The sequence below is a fragment of the Leucoraja erinacea genome, chromosome 7, assembly GCF_028641065.1.
Source record: "Leucoraja erinacea ecotype New England chromosome 7, Leri_hhj_1, whole genome shotgun sequence".
Classification (NCBI taxonomy): domain Eukaryota; kingdom Metazoa; phylum Chordata; class Chondrichthyes; order Rajiformes; family Rajidae; genus Leucoraja; species Leucoraja erinaceus.
In genome coordinates this window covers 7,656,962-7,676,345 of record NC_073383.1, presented here as the reverse complement: position 1 = coordinate 7,676,345, position 19,384 = coordinate 7,656,962, and the positions used below count along the sequence as shown (strand labels likewise).

General features: G+C 42.2%; 1 protein-coding gene across 2 annotated transcripts in view; it reads right to left on the bottom strand.

Annotated features, from left to right (window-relative positions):
* Positions 1-19,384, bottom strand: part of satb2 (SATB homeobox 2) — a 200,264-nt gene that overhangs the window by 127,318 nt on the left and 53,562 nt on the right. For both annotated transcript variants that reach the window (XM_055637731.1, XM_055637730.1), the window contains exons 6-8: positions 7,776-7,878; positions 3,134-3,187; positions 420-886 (exon numbers count right to left, since the gene is read on the bottom strand). In XM_055637731.1, coding sequence (XP_055493706.1) covers positions 420-886; positions 3,134-3,187; positions 7,776-7,878 — 624 coding nt within the window. The remainder of the gene's footprint in view (positions 1-419; positions 887-3,133; positions 3,188-7,775; positions 7,879-19,384) is intronic.

Genomic DNA, 19,384 nt, shown 5'->3' with positions numbered 1-19,384 from the left:
AATAATGGCAGCTACTGTACAACAGCAATGGAAATATTCCCTCTCGCCTCAACATTTCAGCTTCCCAGGTGTTTCAACATCAAGAACTTTCAACGTATGATACGACCTGGGAAAAATATACCATCTCAACAGATTGGAATCAATATCTCAGGCTACTTTAATTTGTGAGGTGAAGTTGGAAGAGTATTGTGCTGATTAAAATTTAGTTTAGTTTACTTCAGTTTAGATTAGTTTAGTTTAGTTTAGTTTAGTTCAGTTTATTTTAGTTTAGAGACAACTAAAACTAAAGCATGTCCTTCACAACTGAAACTGCAGCCATTACTGATTGAGTTTGCACTGCCTAATTAATCAGCAGACATGGTATTACTTCACATTTTTACAGTAACATTTCCCATCAACAGTAAAGAGGGCAAACACACCTGTGTACGGTTGAAGGCCACTCGTGCAAACACGGCTTGTGAAACGCTGGCTCTCTTCAGCTCGTCACGGACTTGCTGGTAGATCTCTGGGGTGACTTCCACGGAGGAGCTGGGAGGCTCGATGGGCTTGACGGCCCTGGGGATGGGCGGGTGATTGAGGAACTGCTGGTTAATGGACTGCGGGTGCTGGTGGGCGAGCAGCCTGCTGACAGCGATCTGCTGGTTTATCAAGTGGGCCATGGCGAGCTGCTGCCTCACCAGCTGAGGGCTGAGTTGTGGCGACAACAGACCGGGACTCATGATCGGCTGCAAGCTCGGCGCCTGGCTTCGGATGGGCGGGCTGTGGTGGTGCTGGCCGTGCGGAGACTGCTCGCTGCTCTTTGCCAAGTTTGCCAGTTGGTTGATGTTCGTCAGGTGGGATGGGCGCTGCCCGAGGACACAGTACTCCGACAGATTTTCCCTTTCCACTAGTAAATGGTTTAAAAGGACGTAAAACACACTTACCAATAGTCAGTAAAATGCACGTGTAAAAATCAGTACAAACCTAATCTACCACAAAAATTCAACAGGCCCTACAGGGCTTTACCTGGTAGGTAATATCCAATAATCTGTGGTATTGAAGAATACAGCCCAAAACAGGTTTATTGTTGCACAAATGGAAACATTTCAGAAATGAAACCAATGCACTGTGTTGTCATTTTTACATGCTGCTGGCGTGACTCTCAATGCATAACATGTCCACTGACGCCCTGTTTCCTCAGTACAATCGAGTTTGTTTGTGCTCATTTAAGAGGCCTGAATTCCTCTGCAACAAAGCTTTCCCTTTGCACTGACTGCACGTGGAAGGCAGTGGAAATGTGGATGGAAATGTTTGCATGCCCCGTTTCTCACCTGTGGCCAGGACGTTGATTGGACATTAACAGACGTTAATTTGCTGCAAAGGTTTTTGGCATCCATTTGAAACATTGGCAAGGTTCAAGGAGCATGTTAACTAGTGACTGGCTGTGTGCAGAGATGACACTGCTGTGGTTATTCAGTGAAGACACAATGCAAGGAATGCTGTCAGCTGGGATGGATTTAAACGACACATATTTTGCAGTGTTTCTTCTGTAATGCCTGCATGCTTATTAAACTGAAGGATGGCAAACAGAATCATTTTGCACTTTCTATCCATTGATAACTTGTACCAGAGGCAAAGTAATCTTCCTTACATAATCCTGACAACACCATTGAACCATAGCCTCTGGGTTACAACTTTTGCTCCTTCATTTCCTACTCTCATCACTCATTTACTTACTGCACCTTTTAACAAAGCGCCGTTTAAAGTTTTTGAATCTTAATAATCATTTACAAGCAACTGTGCTGAGAATTATTTTGCCCATTCAACATTTTGGTCTCACTTTTTTAGTTTAGTTTACTAATTTAGATTAGTTGAGAGAAACAGAGAGTTCGGCCCACAGTGTCCTCACTGACCAACGATCCCCACACATGAACACTACCCTACACACACTAGGGACATTTGTTTTTACATTTACGCCAATTAACCTACAAACCTGCACGTCTTTGGAGTGTGGGAGGAAACCGGAGCACCCGGAGAAAACCCACGCAGGTCACGGGGAGAACATACAAACTCCATACAGACAAGCACCCATAGTCAGGATCGAACCTGGGTCCCTGGCGCTGTAATGCAGCAACTCTACCACTGCGCCACCGTGCTGCCCGTGCTCACTTTATTGTTCAGGACTTACTGTGGAGTTACTATAGACCTGACTATAACACTAAAGTAACTATAGCGATGCCTCAAAAAGGCTGCCAGCATCATCAAGGACCCACACCATCCTGGCCACACATTAATCTCTCCACTGCATTCAGGTAGAAGGTACAGGAGCCTGAAATCTGCAACATCCAGGTTCAGGAACAGCTTCTTCCCCACAGCCATCAGACTATTAAACACAACTTCAAACAGACTCTGAACTATAACAGCCTATTGCACTTTATCTGTTTATTTATGTGTATATATATATTCTATGGTATATGGACACACTGATCTGATCTGTATTTTGCTTACAATATTCTGTTGTGCTGCAGCAAGCAAGAATTTCATTGTCCTATCTGGGACACATGACAATAAACTCTCTCTTCTCTTGACTTGACCAAATGCATTGATGAAAGTATTAAGGAAGTGGACACAACCTGATGATATGTTTGCATAGACCATCAATAATATATGCCTTGCCGACACATTAAAACTGTAAAAAATAATACAGAGCTGGGCACAGGCTCATGTCCCTTGAAAATTGATCCTCTTTTTGTCACTTTGTATTCCTGTCACTGAGTTTAGTTCCCATTCACAAAAAAAATGTGAGAGCAATAACTTGCTTTGTAAAGTACCATTAAGAAATTAGAGCACACTTCTTCAGAGGCTATAAAATAAGAGTGTTTTCCAAACTCCACTTTAGACCAACAGTCAATGCTAACACCACAGCACTGATCAAGCCCTGGTCTATTTTCCATTCATGCTAAAGGTTGCAGAATGTGTGGTCAGTTGTGGCCACTGTAAAGTAATGAATAGAACAAAAATCGTATTTATTTGTTGCCCAGATCTTGTCTCATATCTATTTTTTTTTAAATGTAGAACAACATATAAATAAGCAGAAATATCTGCATTTACAGATGGAAGCTGGTGAGATGGGGTTGAGTGGGGAACAATATACCTTTGAATAGTCTGTTTGATTGAAACACTGAGGGAACCCAGTCATGTGCTGATTCTGTGAGAGTAAAAGAGAAAGATGGTAAATATGCAAGCAAAATTCAAACAATAAACAAGCAAATAAATGAATAAACAAGAAGACATTCCCACAACTGTAATAGGAGCAGAAGGTTTCTTTAAGGCTTAAAATCCACCTAACTTTGAAAGGAAAGGAACACAAAAAAAGTATCCATTTATCAAAAGCTGACACCATTTAAATAACGAAATATTCCTAAACATGCAGAGGATGAAATGGTCAATGGATTAGATTTCTATTGAATATAACTTTAGCTTACTTCTCATTAATCTTCCATGATATTAGTTAATATTAATACCTAGCGCTTGAAGCAAAAATATAAGATAGTGTTTTTAATAATTAATGAAATGAGAAAAAATAAAAAAACTTGTTTTTATGTTCATAACTAATAAAATAATTCAAATAAAAAACATCAATGAAAATATTCTGGGGAAAAATATTTCAAATAAGCATTAGAAATTGATAAGAGCTGTAAACATGACATATATAATTAAAACATATTCTTTGCATTTTATTACATTTACTTTTATGTTAAATGTTAATATCTGTGAATCAACTCAACAAAGTCTCAAGTACAAATTAGATTTATACAATATATATGTAGGATATTTTGATTCAAAGTTAGATTATTTTTCTCCACTTATTTCATTCATTCCTGGTAATTGACATGTTTGCTGAAAGGGAATCAATATAGTAGTCATTGAAGATGCACATTTACTGCATGATGAAGGAGGCAGCAATTGTTCTTAATTCCAAGTGGAGTCAGCATGTATTCACCCAATATTAACATGTATCAGAAGGGAGGCACTAGGAGAGGACATGGATGCATTTGGCTCTTGCAATAACAAGAGATGGGGGACAAAGAATTCAGTGGAAATTGGGTGTCAAAGGATGCACACTAGCCTAGATCTAGGTTTTTTTAAGGGGAAGCACAATGAGATCTGGGGGTCCTTGTTCATCAGCCACTGAAAGTAAGCATGCAGGTACAGTAGGCAGTGAAGAAAGCTAAAGGGCCTGTCCCACTTGGGAGTCATTTGTGCGTCATGCAAATCCCAAAATCTCAAAATCCTCGGGCGTCGCACGCTACCGCACGTCACTGCCTACACCACCATGTCCCACACGTGCCATGCGCTCGTAAATGCACGCCTTGCACGCGTCGTACGTTGTGACGCGTTAATTATGTCGCGTAAATGACGCGCAAATGATGCCCGAGTGGGACAGGCCCTTAAGAAGGTACACAAAAATGCTGGAGAAACTCAGTGGGTGCAGCAGCATCTACGGAGCGAAGGAAATAGGCGACGATTCGGGCCGAAACCCTTCTTCAGACTGATGGGCCCTTAAGAATGTTGGCCTTCATAACAAGAGGAGTTGAATTATAGGAGCAAAGAGGTCCTTCTGCAGTTGTACAGGGCCCTTGTGAGACCACACCTGGTGTATTGTGTGCAGTTTTGGTCTTCAAATTTGGAGGACATTCTTAGGAGATTGGGGGAGTGCCTGTTGGGTCCCAGCATCACATGGGAGGACTGGTCCCCCAATGCAATATTCCACCTCTCCACCAATTCCAATTTTGGTGGCCAGTGGGGGGGGGGTGGGAGGGGCGCACTTTCTGGAGCGCTAGTATGGGTGTTTTGGGCTGAAGGGACTGGTTTCCAGAGGGCTAGTATGGACATTGTGGGCCGAATGGATTCTCGGGGCTGGCGGATCAGTCACTCAAACCTGTTGTGCTGGCAGCTCACCCACTCATTCACTCACTCACGGCTGGTGGGCTGGCAGTTGACTCACGGCTATTCCTTGATATTCCATTTCAAGCAGGGTGCAAGGCCACCAAATTCAAGTGCAGTTTCATACCACTTCAAGCAGGGTACAAGGCCACTAAAGACAGTGAGTCATGACCTCTCCCTCCTCCATCTTGCAGAGACTGAGCCATGCCCACACTTCTGGGTTTAGAAGTCCCTCCCCTCCCACCATGGCGTGGTTGACAGGAGAGGGAATCTCAACATTTTTTAAACACTAATAACTCTTTTATTTTACATCGATGGGAAAAATCCTCGGCACCTGATGAGCGGAGGGGCACTCTGAGTAAGATGGCCAAAAATCACAACCATACGTGGTAGCCTTTTTTCTAAATTCAATATAAAGCGCAAACAGGAAGTGGTCAAGATTAGACTTTTAATTATATAGAATGCAAGGCAACTTTAATTAGGCAAGGCAGCTTTAATTGGGCAAGGCAACTTTAATTAGACAAGGCAACTTTAATTAGGCAAGGCAACTTTAATTAGGCAAGGCAACTTTAATTAAGCAACACAGCTTTAGCATTTCCAAACCATAGGCAACACAGCTTTAACATTTCCAAACCAAAGGCAACACAGCTTTAGCATTTCCAAACTATACTTTCAAACCACATTAAGGGTACAGACAGGTCAGTAAAACCACTCACAGTTTAGTCGACATGTGTTCAGTGTTATTCACAACTCAGACTGAGAGATGTGACCCTCTCACTCCATCTTGCAGAGACTGACTGAGGCATTCAACACTTCCGGGGTTTATAGTCCCCCAGAAGGGGCGTGGCCTTCAGGAGAGAGAATCTCAACATTTTTTCAACACTAATAACTCTTTTATTTTTCATCGATGGGAAAAATCCACGTCCTGCGCAGCAGAGGGGGACTCTGAGTAAGATGGCCAAAAATCACAACCATAAGTGGCAGCGTTTTTTCTAAAATCAATATACAGAACAACAGGAAGTGGTCAAGATCAGACTTTTAGTAATATAGATTAAGAGATTGGATGCGCAAGAGGCAGGAAACATGTTCCCGATGTTGGGGGAGTCCAGAACCAGGGGCCACAGTTTAAGAATAAGGGGTTGGCCATTTAGAATGGAGATGAGGAAAAACTTTTTCACCCAGAGAGTTGTGAAACTGTGGAATTCTCTGCCTCAGAAGGCAGTGTAGGCCAATTCTCTGGATGCTTTCAAGAGAGAGTTAGATAGAACTCTTAAAGATAGCGGAGTCAGGGGATATGGTGAGAAGGCAGGAACGGGGTAGTGAATGTGGATGATCAGCCATGATCGCAGAGGCTCGAAGGGCTGAATGGTCTACTCCTGCACCTATTGTCTATTGTCTATTGAGTGGTGAGCTTGTGGAATTCTCTACCACGGAACTTTGTGGAGGCCAAATCATAAATATATTCAAGAATGGGTTAAATGTAATTTATACAGGAACACGATGGAGACAGCAGACTTAAATTATTCAAACTATTGACTGCTATATTAGATGAAATGGCAAATCAACTACTTAAGAAATGTAAATGTACTATAATTATGGAGTTCTGTGGTTGTTTGTTTGTCTATCTTAGGCCCTAATTCAGTCACCGACCGGAAAACATTTCAGTGGTCTCAATGATAGACACAAAATGCTGGAGTAACTCAGCGGGACAGGCAGCATCCCTGGAGAGAAGGAATGAGTGACGTTTCGGGTCGAGACCCTTCTTCAGACTGATCTCAATGCTTTAATTAGTGGTTGCACTACAAAAGTTGGATTGTCAGCCTAATTTTATTCTTCTTAGACAATCCCTCGACATCAAAGAGGACTGGCCTCCACGTTGTTTTCTATGGGTGGTTGATGAAGCCAATGTAGGAACTGCAGACTTCCACCAATGGGGCAGGAATTCAGGTGGGTGGGTGGTCCCCTTGTGAGGTTGTGCGCTGTTTCTAAGCTTATGCAGGACATCTGCGTGCCAGTAATGCATGGACTCAAGGTTCCTAATGCCACCTTCAATGCTCTTCCACTAGGAATGCTGATGGGTCAGAGGTCCTTAAGAGTCGGTGAGATGTTGCACCTCTTCAAAGAAGCTTTGAGACTTATGACTCCAAGAATCTTATGCCCCAGTCCCACTTAGGAAACCTGAATGGAAACCTCTGGAGACTTTGCGCCCCACCCAAGGTTTCCGTGCAGTTCCCGGAGGTTGCAGGTGGTTGCCGGAGGTTGCAGGTAGTGGAAGCAGGTAGGGAGACTGGAAAAAACCTCCGGGAACCGCACGGAAACTGGCAGCGACATCTCACCAAAATGCTTCTTCAGTTTCCTAAGTTTTGGAAAATTACAAGACTGATAAATAAGAGCAACGGTCTGATCTGTTACTCAGGGGTGGGAGATTGCAACCTTCACGTGTTTCAACGAATGCAATCAACCTGGCGTGCACAATCAAATGATCAAATAGAACAAGTTGTCCTACAACTTTAGGCTGTGCATTCCATACACAAGAAAATCTGTTACTCACACTTCCTATGTTCCGTTGGAAAGGGCACATGATGCTTCGATTATATAAATACAGAATCAAAACAAAAATCCCCCCAGGAGAGGATATGGGTTGGAAAGCCATTGTTTCATTGTTATGGATATGTACCCAGGTGAGGAAGTACATCACCAATGCTAGTGCATGAGATCAAGACAAATAGTGACTCATGAAAGAGCTCGGGACCACACATATTGTAGAGCAAACTAGCGGCCGGTATCCAAATGTGACCCAATTTTTACTACGCATTAGCAATAAGTGAAGATTGGAAGAATCTAATTACCTTTAATCTTTTTGTGTTTTTTGTACCACCTTCCAAACTCCTGGCACTTGGCAGATGACACATTGGCATAGTACGTGCTGTTCACGATGGAGGAAATCATGCTCTGGTACCGAGAATGAAAAGAGAGTGGATTGCAAATTAGAAAAAAGTCCAAATAAAATCAATTGGCAATGATGAGAAGAGGGCGGCACGGTGGCGCAGCAGTAGAGCTGCTGCCTTACAGCGCTTGCAGCACCGGAGACCAGGGTTCAATCCCAACTACGGGTGCTGTTTGTATGGAGTTTGTACGTTGTCATCTGTGATCTGTTTTCCGAGATGTTCAGCTTCCTCCCACAATCCAAAGACGTGCAGGTTAGTAGGTAAATTGGCTTGATATACATCTACATTGTCCATAATGTGTGTAGAGGAGTGTTAATGTGCATGTTAATGTGCATGTTTCCACGCTGTATCTCTAAACTAAATAAACTAAAAAATGAAGGCTGAGCAGAGAAAGGTTTACATATCGCCCTAGCACTGAAGAGATGAGGTGACAAGTCAAAACTTCAACAACCAACAGAAACCGATCAATATCCTAAGTGTTTAGTGTGTAAAGGTGCAGAGATGAATCAACAGGTAAACAGGTAAGAAATAATCTCCTTGCATTTGAACTTTATGCCTTGGCGTCAGCTTTGGCCTAACTATGATTAATTACAGTGTTAGTGCCAGGATTCTCTTTTATTAACATCTTACTACAAATTCTATTCTTAACATATTTTGTTTAAGGAAAGCGTTGAAACATGATGTGCAGGTTTACCCAGAATGGGAGAAATGGATAGACTCGGCTTGTACTCGCTAGAATTTAGAAGATTGAGGGGGGATCTTATAGAAACTTACAAAACTCTTAAGGGGTTGGACAGGCTAGATGCAGGAAGATTGTTCCCGATGTTGGGGAAGTCCAGGACAAGGGGTCACAGCTTAAGGATAAGGGGGAAATCCATTAGGACCGAGATGAGAAAAAACATTTTTCACACAGATAGTGGTGAATCTCTGGAATTCTCTGCCACGGAAGGTAGTTGAGGCCAGTTCATTGGCTACATTTAAGAGGGAGTTAGATGTGGCCCTTGTGGCTAAAGGGATCAGGGGTTATGGAGAGAAGGCAGGTACAGGATACTGAGTTGGATGATCAGCCATGATCATATTGAATGGCGGTGCAGGCTCGAAGGGCCAAATTGCCTACTCCTGCACCTATTTTCTATGTTTCTATGTTTCTATGTTATTGTACCCTCAGAAGAGGCAAAGTGAGTTATTTGTTTTATAAAGGGGATCAGTCTTGCTGTTCACAACTCTTCACAGATGCTTATAGGGCACAGAGGAAATCTTCCTTCCTATGTCCTACCAATTGGTGTAATCCATGGTGCGTGGGCTTAGGACTCACAATATTAATAATCTAATGATTTTATCTATCCCACAAAATTAAAAATCATTTGAGTAATTTTAGCAGCATGTAAGAATAGCAAAAGAAATGAACTAGAACCCCAGCCCTTGGCCAAAAGTCAAACGCGGCCCATTTGTATGTGATCAACAAGAACATCCTGATTCAAACCAGGCCACTTTCACCAGACAATAGACAATAGGTGCAGGAGTAGGCCATTCGGCCCTTCGAGCCAGACCCGGATTTCACTGTGATCATGGCTGATCATCCACAATCAGTACCCTGTTCCTGCCTCTCCATATCCATTGACTGCTATCTTTAAAAGCTCCATGTAACTCTCTCTTGAAAGCATCCAGAGAATTCTTCACTGCCTTCTGAGGCAGCGAATTCCACAGATTCACAATTCTCTGGGTGAAAAAGTTCAGTCCCATCTCCAGTGAAAGGACCGGGGAAAATGGATATTTGTTTTAATGCTGTAGCATCTACTAGTTATAAGCAACTCCTGCATTCATAAATTGAATGAACATATTTCAGTCAAGTGGAGATACATCTTCAACAAGGTGCCTGGTTTTGCCACGCCAATCGACAAATAGACACGTAAAATCTCCTGACAGTTTTTGTATCACCTTCATCTTCATAAGAAATCTTCCGAGCAATGGGATATGTGAACAGGATTTAGTGGTGGAACGGGTTGGTTAGAATAACTGTATTTTGGCAGCTTTTCAATTGAAGTAAAATGTTTGGTGTCAGAGAAACAAATTCAATGATCATTTTACAAAGTCTGCAACAAATGTGATAAAATGACATGCTGAATATGAGCCTACAAGCATTGAATTAATTGATGTGAAACAGCGTGCATGGAATATGAATGTGTATCTGTGAGCCTGTGTCATGCATGCTTCTCCTTAGGCCTGCACTTCACATGTATGTGTCCAGGTCTGCCACATTCCTGTTATACAGCTGATATTCTGAAGCTCAGATAGCTATACATGTATGTCACATACCCCTATAATATATATGTGTTCCTGTGTCTGTGATTGCGTGCGCCATGTGTGGCCATTCATCTGTCTAGAGTTTGTTTGCCTCTCTATGTGCATGTCCTTTAGTTTAGTTTAGTTTAGTTTAGTTTAACTTAGTATTTAGTTTAGTTTAGTTTAGAGATACAGGCCCTTCAGCCCACTGTGTCCGCGCCAACCAGCAATCCATGCATATTAACACTACCCCATGTACAATATAAATTTTGCATTTATACCCAGCAAATTAACCTACAAACCTGTACGTCTTTGGCGTGTGGGATGAAACCAAAGATTGCGGAGAAAACCCACGCAGGTCACAGGGAGAACGTACAAATCCATATAGACAAGCACCCATAGTCAGGATCGAACCCGGGTCTCTGGCGCTGTAAGGCAGTAGCTCTACCACTATGCCACCATGACACCCTTATGTGTAGCTTCCTCTTGTTATTTACATATGACATAGACTGCATTGTTGAAATGACCAAAGACCTAGTACACTTTCAGAGTGAATACTGACAGCTTCAACAATTAAATTAGTGGATGCACAGGGTCACATAACTTTGTCCTGAGTTAGGGCATCTCATGAGATGATTGACTGGTTGAATCACAGCCTGGTTTGGCAACTTGAATGCCCAAGAATGAAGAAGATTGCAAAAGGTGGTGAACTCTGCCCACTCAATCACGGGTACTGACCTCACCAGCGAAAGGCTCTGCAGGAGGCATTGCCTTATAAGACACCCAACATCACCAGAGACTCACACCACCTCACTTGGCCACACTCTCATTACACTCATTTTTGATGAATAACTGAGAGCCAAGGAGGGGAAAGCAGTTGAAGTGGTATAAATGAGAGATCAGGAAGAAGGTACAGGAGCCAGAAAACTACAACATTCAGGTTCAGGAACAGCTTCTTCCATACAACTATTAAGCTGGTAAACAATATTACGTACAAAATAAGCTCCAAAAACATAGACCTGGGTGGGGGTGGGGGGGAGGGGGATATTATTATTGCCTTTGCATTATTATCCATATATATATATATATATACACACACACACATACATTATATATATATACACACACACGGATATATATACACACACACATATATATATATATATATATACAAAACACATATATATATACACACACACACACACACATATATATACATACATACATCCATTTTATATATATATATATAATAGTTGTGTGTGTGTATGTATATATATATATATAATATATATATAGTTGTGTATATATTGTGTATATACAGTATATATATATATATACTAAAAATATATTATGGTGTTTACAGACGTACTGTTGTACTGCCTTAAGAATGTCATTGTTCCATTTTGGGACATATGACAATAAAGCACTCTTGATTCCTCTTGACTCATTAGGAACGTTACTACTGGGCTATGCCATTTTTGAATAGGAAGAGGATTCTCAGTTCCTGACTGCTTTAACGGTAGGATTTTTAGGCATCAGTTGAAGTCAAAACCGTAAACAGGTCCCATACTCCTTATTTCTAGTAGTTGTCCAGAGTCACAGAGTGGGCCTCGTGATATTGTCTGCCAGTGCCAGTCAGTACCCAGAGGTTTAAGAGAGGAAACCAGCAAGTAGGAATCATAACTAAAATTAAATGTATTCTGGCCCTCTAACTATTTCAAACATGGTAAAGCAAAAGCTCAAATTCCACCAGGTAAGTAAAAATAAACTCCGTAACTACAGGCCAGTCGATGTATATTTTATATTTGGGAAAGTTGCGGAAACAATAATCAGGGACAGAATCAGCAGTTGTTTACGCAAGTGTGGATTGGTTTGAGAAAGCTGCCATGGATATGTCAAAGGCAAATCTTGTTGAACTGACTATGGAGATTTTTGATGAATAACTGAGAGCCAAGGAGGGGAAAGCAGTTGAAGTGGTATAAATGGACACAAAAGGCATTTGATTTGGTGCAATAAACTAAAAAGGGGTGGTGAGTAGATTGATGGATAGAAAATTGTCACATAACAGGAAACACAATAATGGTAGTAAAACGTGAGTCACCAGGGTTCCATACTTTAATTTAGTTTGGATTAGAAGTACAGCACGAAAACAGGCCCTTCAGCCCATCGAGTCCACACCGACCAGCGATCCCCGCACATTAACACTATCCTAGGGACAATTCACACATATACCAAACCAGTTAACCTACAATCCGTACGTCTTTGGAGTGTGGGAGGAAACCGAAGATCTCGGAGAAAACCTAAGTGGTCACGGGGAGAACGTACAAACTCCTTACTGACAAGCACCCGTAGTCAGGATCGAACCTGGGTCTCTGGCGCTGTAAGGCAGCAACTCTACCGCGGCACCACTGTGCCACCACACCTTTGACTAAATACTTTCCTAAAGATAGTTTAATTAGGTGTGTTGAAGGCATAGTGAACAGTGAGAAGGAGAGTACTCATCTTACATAGAAACATAGAAACATAGAAAATAGGTGCAGGAGTAGGCCATTCGGCCCTTCGAGCCTGCACCACCATTCAATATGATCATGGCTGATCATCCAACTCAGTATCCTGTTCCTGCCTTCTCTCCATACCCCCTGATCCCTTTAGCCACAAGGGCCACATCTAACTCCCTCTTAAATATAGCCAATGAACTGGCCTCAACTACCTTCTGCGGCAGTGAATTCCACAGATTCACCACTCTCTGTGTGAAAAAAGTTTTCCTCATCTCGGTCCTAAAAGATTTCCCCCTTATCCTTAAACTGTGACCCCTTGTTCTGGACTTCCCCAACATCGGGAACAATCTTCCTGCATCTAGCCTGTCAAACCCCTTAAGAATTTTGTACGTTTCTATAAGATCCCCCCTCAACCTTCTAAATTCTAGCGAGTACAAACCGAGTCTATCCAGTCTTTCTTCATATGAAAGTCCTGACATCGCAGGAATCAGTCTGGTGAACCTTCTCTGGCAAGAATGTCTTTCCTCAGATTAGGAGACAGGATGGAGGAATGGACAGATTGGCAGAAATTAAAATGTTATTGCTGAGAAATGTTTAGTGTTACAATTTGTTCAGAAGAATAACAGAAGACTATATAAATTAGATTGCATAATTTCAATAAGGATACAAAAATAGGGATCAGGGGGTGTAAGCATATAGTCCATTGAAAGTGGTAGGGCAGTTTGAAATGGTGGTTCAGAATGAATATACGATTCTGAGCTTTGTCAATACAGTTTAGTTTTAGTTTAGAGATACAGCATGGAAACAGGCCATTTGATCCACTGAGTCCATGTAGACCATTTGATCACCCATTCCCACTCGATTCATGTTATCCCTGTTTCCTCGTGCACTCAGGATAATTTACAGAGGCCAATCAACATACAAAATCACATGTCTTTGGAATGTGGGCGGAAACCTGAGCACCAGGAGGAAACCCACGTGGTCACAGGGAGAATGTGTGATCTCCACATGGACAGCACCAAGGTCAGGATCGAACCCGAGTCTTTGGCACATCGAGGCAGCATCTCCACCAGCTGCATCACTGTGCCACTGTACATAAAAGCAAAGATGTCATGACAAACATCTATAGAACATTGGCACAACTATAACTGAGGTATGGTGCCCAATTCTGAGCTCTATACTTTAGGAAAAATGTAAAGACTTTAGGAAGGTACAGAAAAGTCCAATCAAATTGATTTCAGGGATAAGGAATTTTAGTTACATTGATAAACTGGAAAATCTGGGGTTGTTCTTTTCGGGATAGGTGAGGTTACTAAGATTTTGGATGGTGCAACATAAAGTCACAAAGTTATAGAAGGTCACAGTATAGAGAAAGAAAAGCTATTCCCATTAGCAAAATAATCAACAACTAAGGGACAGTGAATTAATGTGATCGACAATAGAACCAAATGTGAAATGAGAAATATGTTCTACACAATGAATGCTTAAGAGTCTGGAAACCAGAACCAGGGTAGTAAGGGAAGCAGATACAATTGCAGTATTCAAAATGGAATTGGTCGTACTTTAAAGAATAGGGCGGCACGATGGCATAGCTGTAGAACTTCTGGCTTACAGCACCAGCTCCAGCACCAGAGACCCGGGTTCGATCCCGACTACGGATGCTGTCTGTACAGAATTTGTACATTTTCCACATGACCCGCGTTGGTTTTTTCCGAGATGTTCGGTTTCCTGTACAAAGACGTACATGTTTGTAGGTTGATTGTCTTGGTATAAATGTAAAATTGTCCCGTGTGTGTGTAGGGTAGAGTTAATGTACAGGGATCACCGGTCAGTACGGACTCGGTGGGCCAAAGGGCCTGTTTCTGCGCTGTATCTCTAAACTAAAAAAAATAATCTGCACAACTCTAGGTAGGGAAAGGAGGATGATTTTAGCTGGATTACTCATGTGAGGAGCTGGATATTCCCCAATGGAGTGAATGGCCTCTTTCCCTTCTGCAGCCGTTCTGTGACTTAGTGATTGGCTTTTCAGACCACTTGTCTGATTAGTACAGGCTGTAATTTAAGAGGGAAAGTTTCCTGTGTGATCGATTCTTCAACTTCTTCAGATATTATTGTATGTTCAGTTGTGAAAAATGTAGACGCACAGATTGTAGTCATTGGTAATACCACACTCGATTCAGCAGACACTAGACATAAAAATAGATGCTGGAATGTGGTCTAATTGTACCTTCCTTTCCCCATGTGGTTATATGGGTCGACTGCACCACATCAAGAGACAGTAAAGACGGTCCCAGAGAGTACAGAACTGTAAGATTATCCAAGTTACATGTTCACACTAAAGGAAAGGGAAGAGCAGAAAACAGTACATAGCAACTGGAAACCATCTTGAAAATCTTGAAGGAAATATCTTGTGCAAACTGATTGGAGGCGGGGTTTCTGCAGGGAAAAAGCACCACCGATCTTCTAATCTTAAAGGATTGGACAGGCTAGTTGCTGGAAAAATGTTCCCGGTGTTGGGGGAGTCCAGAACCAGGGGTCACAGTTTAAGAATAAAGGGGTCGGCCATTTAGGACTGAGATGAGGAAAAACCTCTTCACCCAGAGAGTTGGGAATCTGTGGAATTCTCTGCTCCAGAAGACAGTGGAGGCCAATTCACTGGATGTTTTCAAGAGAGAGTTAGATTTAGCTCTTAGGGCTAAAGGAATCAAGGGATATGGGGAAAAAGCAGGAACAGGATACAGATTTTGAAAGAACAGCCATGATCATATTGAAATACGGTGCTGGCTCGAAGGGCCGAATGGCCTACTCCTGCACCCATTTTCTATATTTCTATGTATCTATGTTTTGAGCATCTCTCACTTTTCAATTAACGTTAACATCCGTGTTTACTTTGAAGGTAGACAAAAATGCTGGAGAAACTCAGCGGGTGAGGCAGCATCTATGGAGCGAAGAAATAGGTGACATTTTGAGTCGAGACCCTTCTTCAGACTGAAGAAGGGTGTTCAATCCTCGTTTACTTCACTCTTTTATTATTGTTGTATTCTTATTAATATTTATGGAATAATCTTTCCCTTTCTGTTCACCCAAAGTTCTAAATGGACCACCTTTAGAGGCAATAACTGCTCTTCAACTTCTGCTTCCAAGTTAGGAAGTTCTGCTTTAAGTTCAACTCTTGAGGCTTAAATACAGAAGTCTAGGCCAAGTGCAGTATTCAAGAGAAGCTGCAAACATTGGAAGTAAGGTTGCCAACATTCCCCGATAGTAAACGACTTTCAACATCTGAAATGTTCACTCCAGACAGCATGACATTGACACGGGGTGTATTTTTCCCTTAAAACCAACACCAGTTTTGACTAATGCTGATTAATCCTGATTAATTTTACTGTCTGTATGCCTCGTTGTCACCTTCCCCCCCAGCCAACAATGAACCATTCTACATTTCCTTGATCATCGTCTGCTTTGATCTGTCATTTTCACACCTTACATTCTCTTTGTACCCTTCCATGTCTCCAGTTTCCCTCTCCCCTGACTCTCAGTCTGGAGGAGGGTCTCGACCCCAAAACGTCTCCCTATTCCTTCTCTCCAGAGATGTTGCCTGTCCGGCTGAGTTACTCCAGCATTTTGTGTGTACCAGGTAGCAATGATCCTTGCCTTCCCACATTCTCTGAGACCCACAATAGGCAGCATCTCTGAGGCACTGGAAAATACCACCAACACTATTGTTTCAAAATGTTTGAAATTCAATATAAAGACAAGGAAACCACCCTTTGCGACTTCCCTCACGTCAGCATGAGCAGCAGTGAGCCTTATTAATTCAGTTGGTTACACTAAGCAGGCCACAGCATTTGCATGCCTAATAGCAGACTCCCAAAACAGGCACCTTTTTCTGAGCTCTGCCATAGGAAGGGATTATGGAACAGACAGAGACAAAGATTCAAGGATGTGCACAAAGCTTCCTTGAAGAAATGCAACATGTCCACAGCCTCCTAAGATGCTGGCCACATGGCTGCTCAGACATGATGTTGGGAAGGAAATGTAGACAAAAATGCTGGAGAGACTCAGCGGGTGAGGCAGCATCTATGGAGAGAATAAATAGGTGACATTTCGGGTCGAGACCCTTCTTCAGACTGATGTCCGGGGGTGGGGGGGGAAGAAAGGAAGAGGCAAAGACAGTAGGCTTGTGGGAGAGCTGGGAAGGGGGAGGGTAAGGAGGGAGAAAGCAAGGACTATCTGAAAATAGAAGGCAGTGAGAGAGGATGTTGCTAAACTGGTCATCGGAGAGAGTAGGAGAAAGGTTGCTGAGGGTGGACAGGGAGTAAATGTGTCCAGAATAAGGGCTACGCCATTTAAGACTGAGATGATGACATTTCTTTTTACCCAGAGAGTTGTGAATCTGTGGAATTCTCTGCCACAGAAGGCAGAAGCTAATTCACTTGATGTTTTCAAGAGAGAGTTTGATTTAGCACTGAGGACTAAATAAATCAAGGTATATGGGGAAAAAGCAGGAACGGGGTACTGATTTTGGATGATCAGTCATGATCATATTGAATGGCGGTGCTGGCTCGAAGGGCCGATTGTCCTATTTTCTATACACCTATTTTCTATGTTTCTATGTCTCCTGACCAGACTATTATCTCCAATGAAAATGCAAGTCTTTCTTTCCTACTTCACCCTGCATCTTCACTGTGTTTCATCATCATTCTTTCTCCCTTGATTGCCTTTTTTACTGGGCTTATTGTTACATGTACGGAGGTACAGTGAAAAGCTTTGTTTTGCATGCTGTCCAATTATATCAGATAATACTCTACATAAATACAATCAAGTCCAACTCATGTACGATATATATAGAGCAAAGAGGAAAATACAGAGTGCAGAATATAGTTCTCAGCATTGTAGCGCATCAGTTCCAAAGACAAAGTCAAATATCCACAATGGGTTTAGGTAAATAGGATAGTACCCTAACTTATGGAAAGACTGTTCAGAAGCCTGATAATAAATGGCAAGAAGCTGTTCCAGAGTTCGGTGGTGCGTGCCTTCAAGTTTTTGTACCTTATGCTGGACAGGAGCAGGGAGAAGAAGGAATGACCGGGGTGGGACAAGTCTTTGATTATGTTGGCTGTTTTTCCAAGGCATTGTGAAGTGTAGATGGATTCGATGGTGGGAAGTCTGGGCTACATCTATAACTCCCTGCAAATTTTTTGCGGTCTTGGAACAGAGCCGTTCCCAAACCAATCTGTGATGCAACCCAGCAGTGTGCTTTCTGTGGGGCATCTGTAGAAGATTGTAAGAGTCATTGAAGGTATGCCGAATGTACTCAGGAAGTGGTGGCGTTGGAGTGCCTTCATGACAGTCGCATCAAAGTGGTATCGATGTGTGTGCACCAATGGGTTTTATAATAGTTGAACTCATTAACATTGCTCAACATTCCTTCACCTCAACTGTAGAAGCATATATTTCATCATCGAATCTCTGCATATTTATTTATTTTGCTTTCTCTGATGATCTCCAGCCTTTATGTCCCAAATGGACTGTCCCATTATCTACTTTTTTCATTCACAAACGTATATAAATCCCCCTTTTGATTTTATTGCTTTTATATTTTTTCATTATTAAGAATTATAAGTGAGTAAGAACATTATGCTGCTAAAAACATATAAAGCTGAATCTACAAACGTTGCATACATTTTCAACATATTCTCCAGTTAGAACCATATAGCTCCCTCACCCTGTTACAAATGCAATGGGGATTGGGGAGAATAAACTAAAACATCAGTCAAATTCCAGAGGAGATCCCATCTTGAAAACAGAATATCTGATGCAGCAGAATTAAGCAGAACTGACCTGCAGTTGGCGTGTCCATCTTACTCTAAAGCTTCAAAAAGTTTCCATATTATAAATCTGTGTGTCTGCCCCAATGTGTGTTTGTGCATGTTTTCCCTTTGCTGGTTATGATTGCGTGCTCACATTTCCACTCCCTGAATTAAGGTTAAAACCAGCAGCAACTCCCTGCACTGAGCAGTGGATATACAAAGACAAAGACATAATCCAACACAAGCAGCTTGCCATATTTGTCAGTGGCAAAATATGTACCTGGATTCATATTTTCTCTTTTGAGTGGTGATCATTTTGAAACATTAAAGGGCCTATCCCACTTGGGCGACATTTGCGCGTCACGCAGGTGGCGTGCGACGATTTTGTGAATCCCCAAATCCTGACCCCGCGTCACTGCCTACGCCACCACGCCTCACCACGCGCCATGCGCGCGTAATGCACGCCACGCACGCGTCACGTGCGTCATGACGCATAAATGATGTCACGTAAATGACGCGCAAATGATGCCCAAGTGGAACAGGCCCTTACCATTCCTTCTCTTTCCACAGAGGCAGCCGGATACACTGAGTGTATTCAGCAATTTTTGCTTCTAATTTGATATTCTCCAAGATTCAAGATTCAAGATTCAAGATTCAATTTAATTGTCACATGTACCAATTAAGGCACAGTGAAATATGTTAACATAAAAACATAGAAAATAGGTGCAGGAGTAGGCCAGTCAGCCTTTCGAGCCTGCATCACCATTCAATATGATCGTGGCTGATCATCCTAAATCAGTACCCTGTTCCTGCTTTCTCCCCACAATCCTTGATTCCGTTAGCCCTAAGAGCTATATCGAACTCTCTCTTGAATACATCCCGTGAATTGGCCTCCGCTGCCTTCTACGGCAGAGAATTC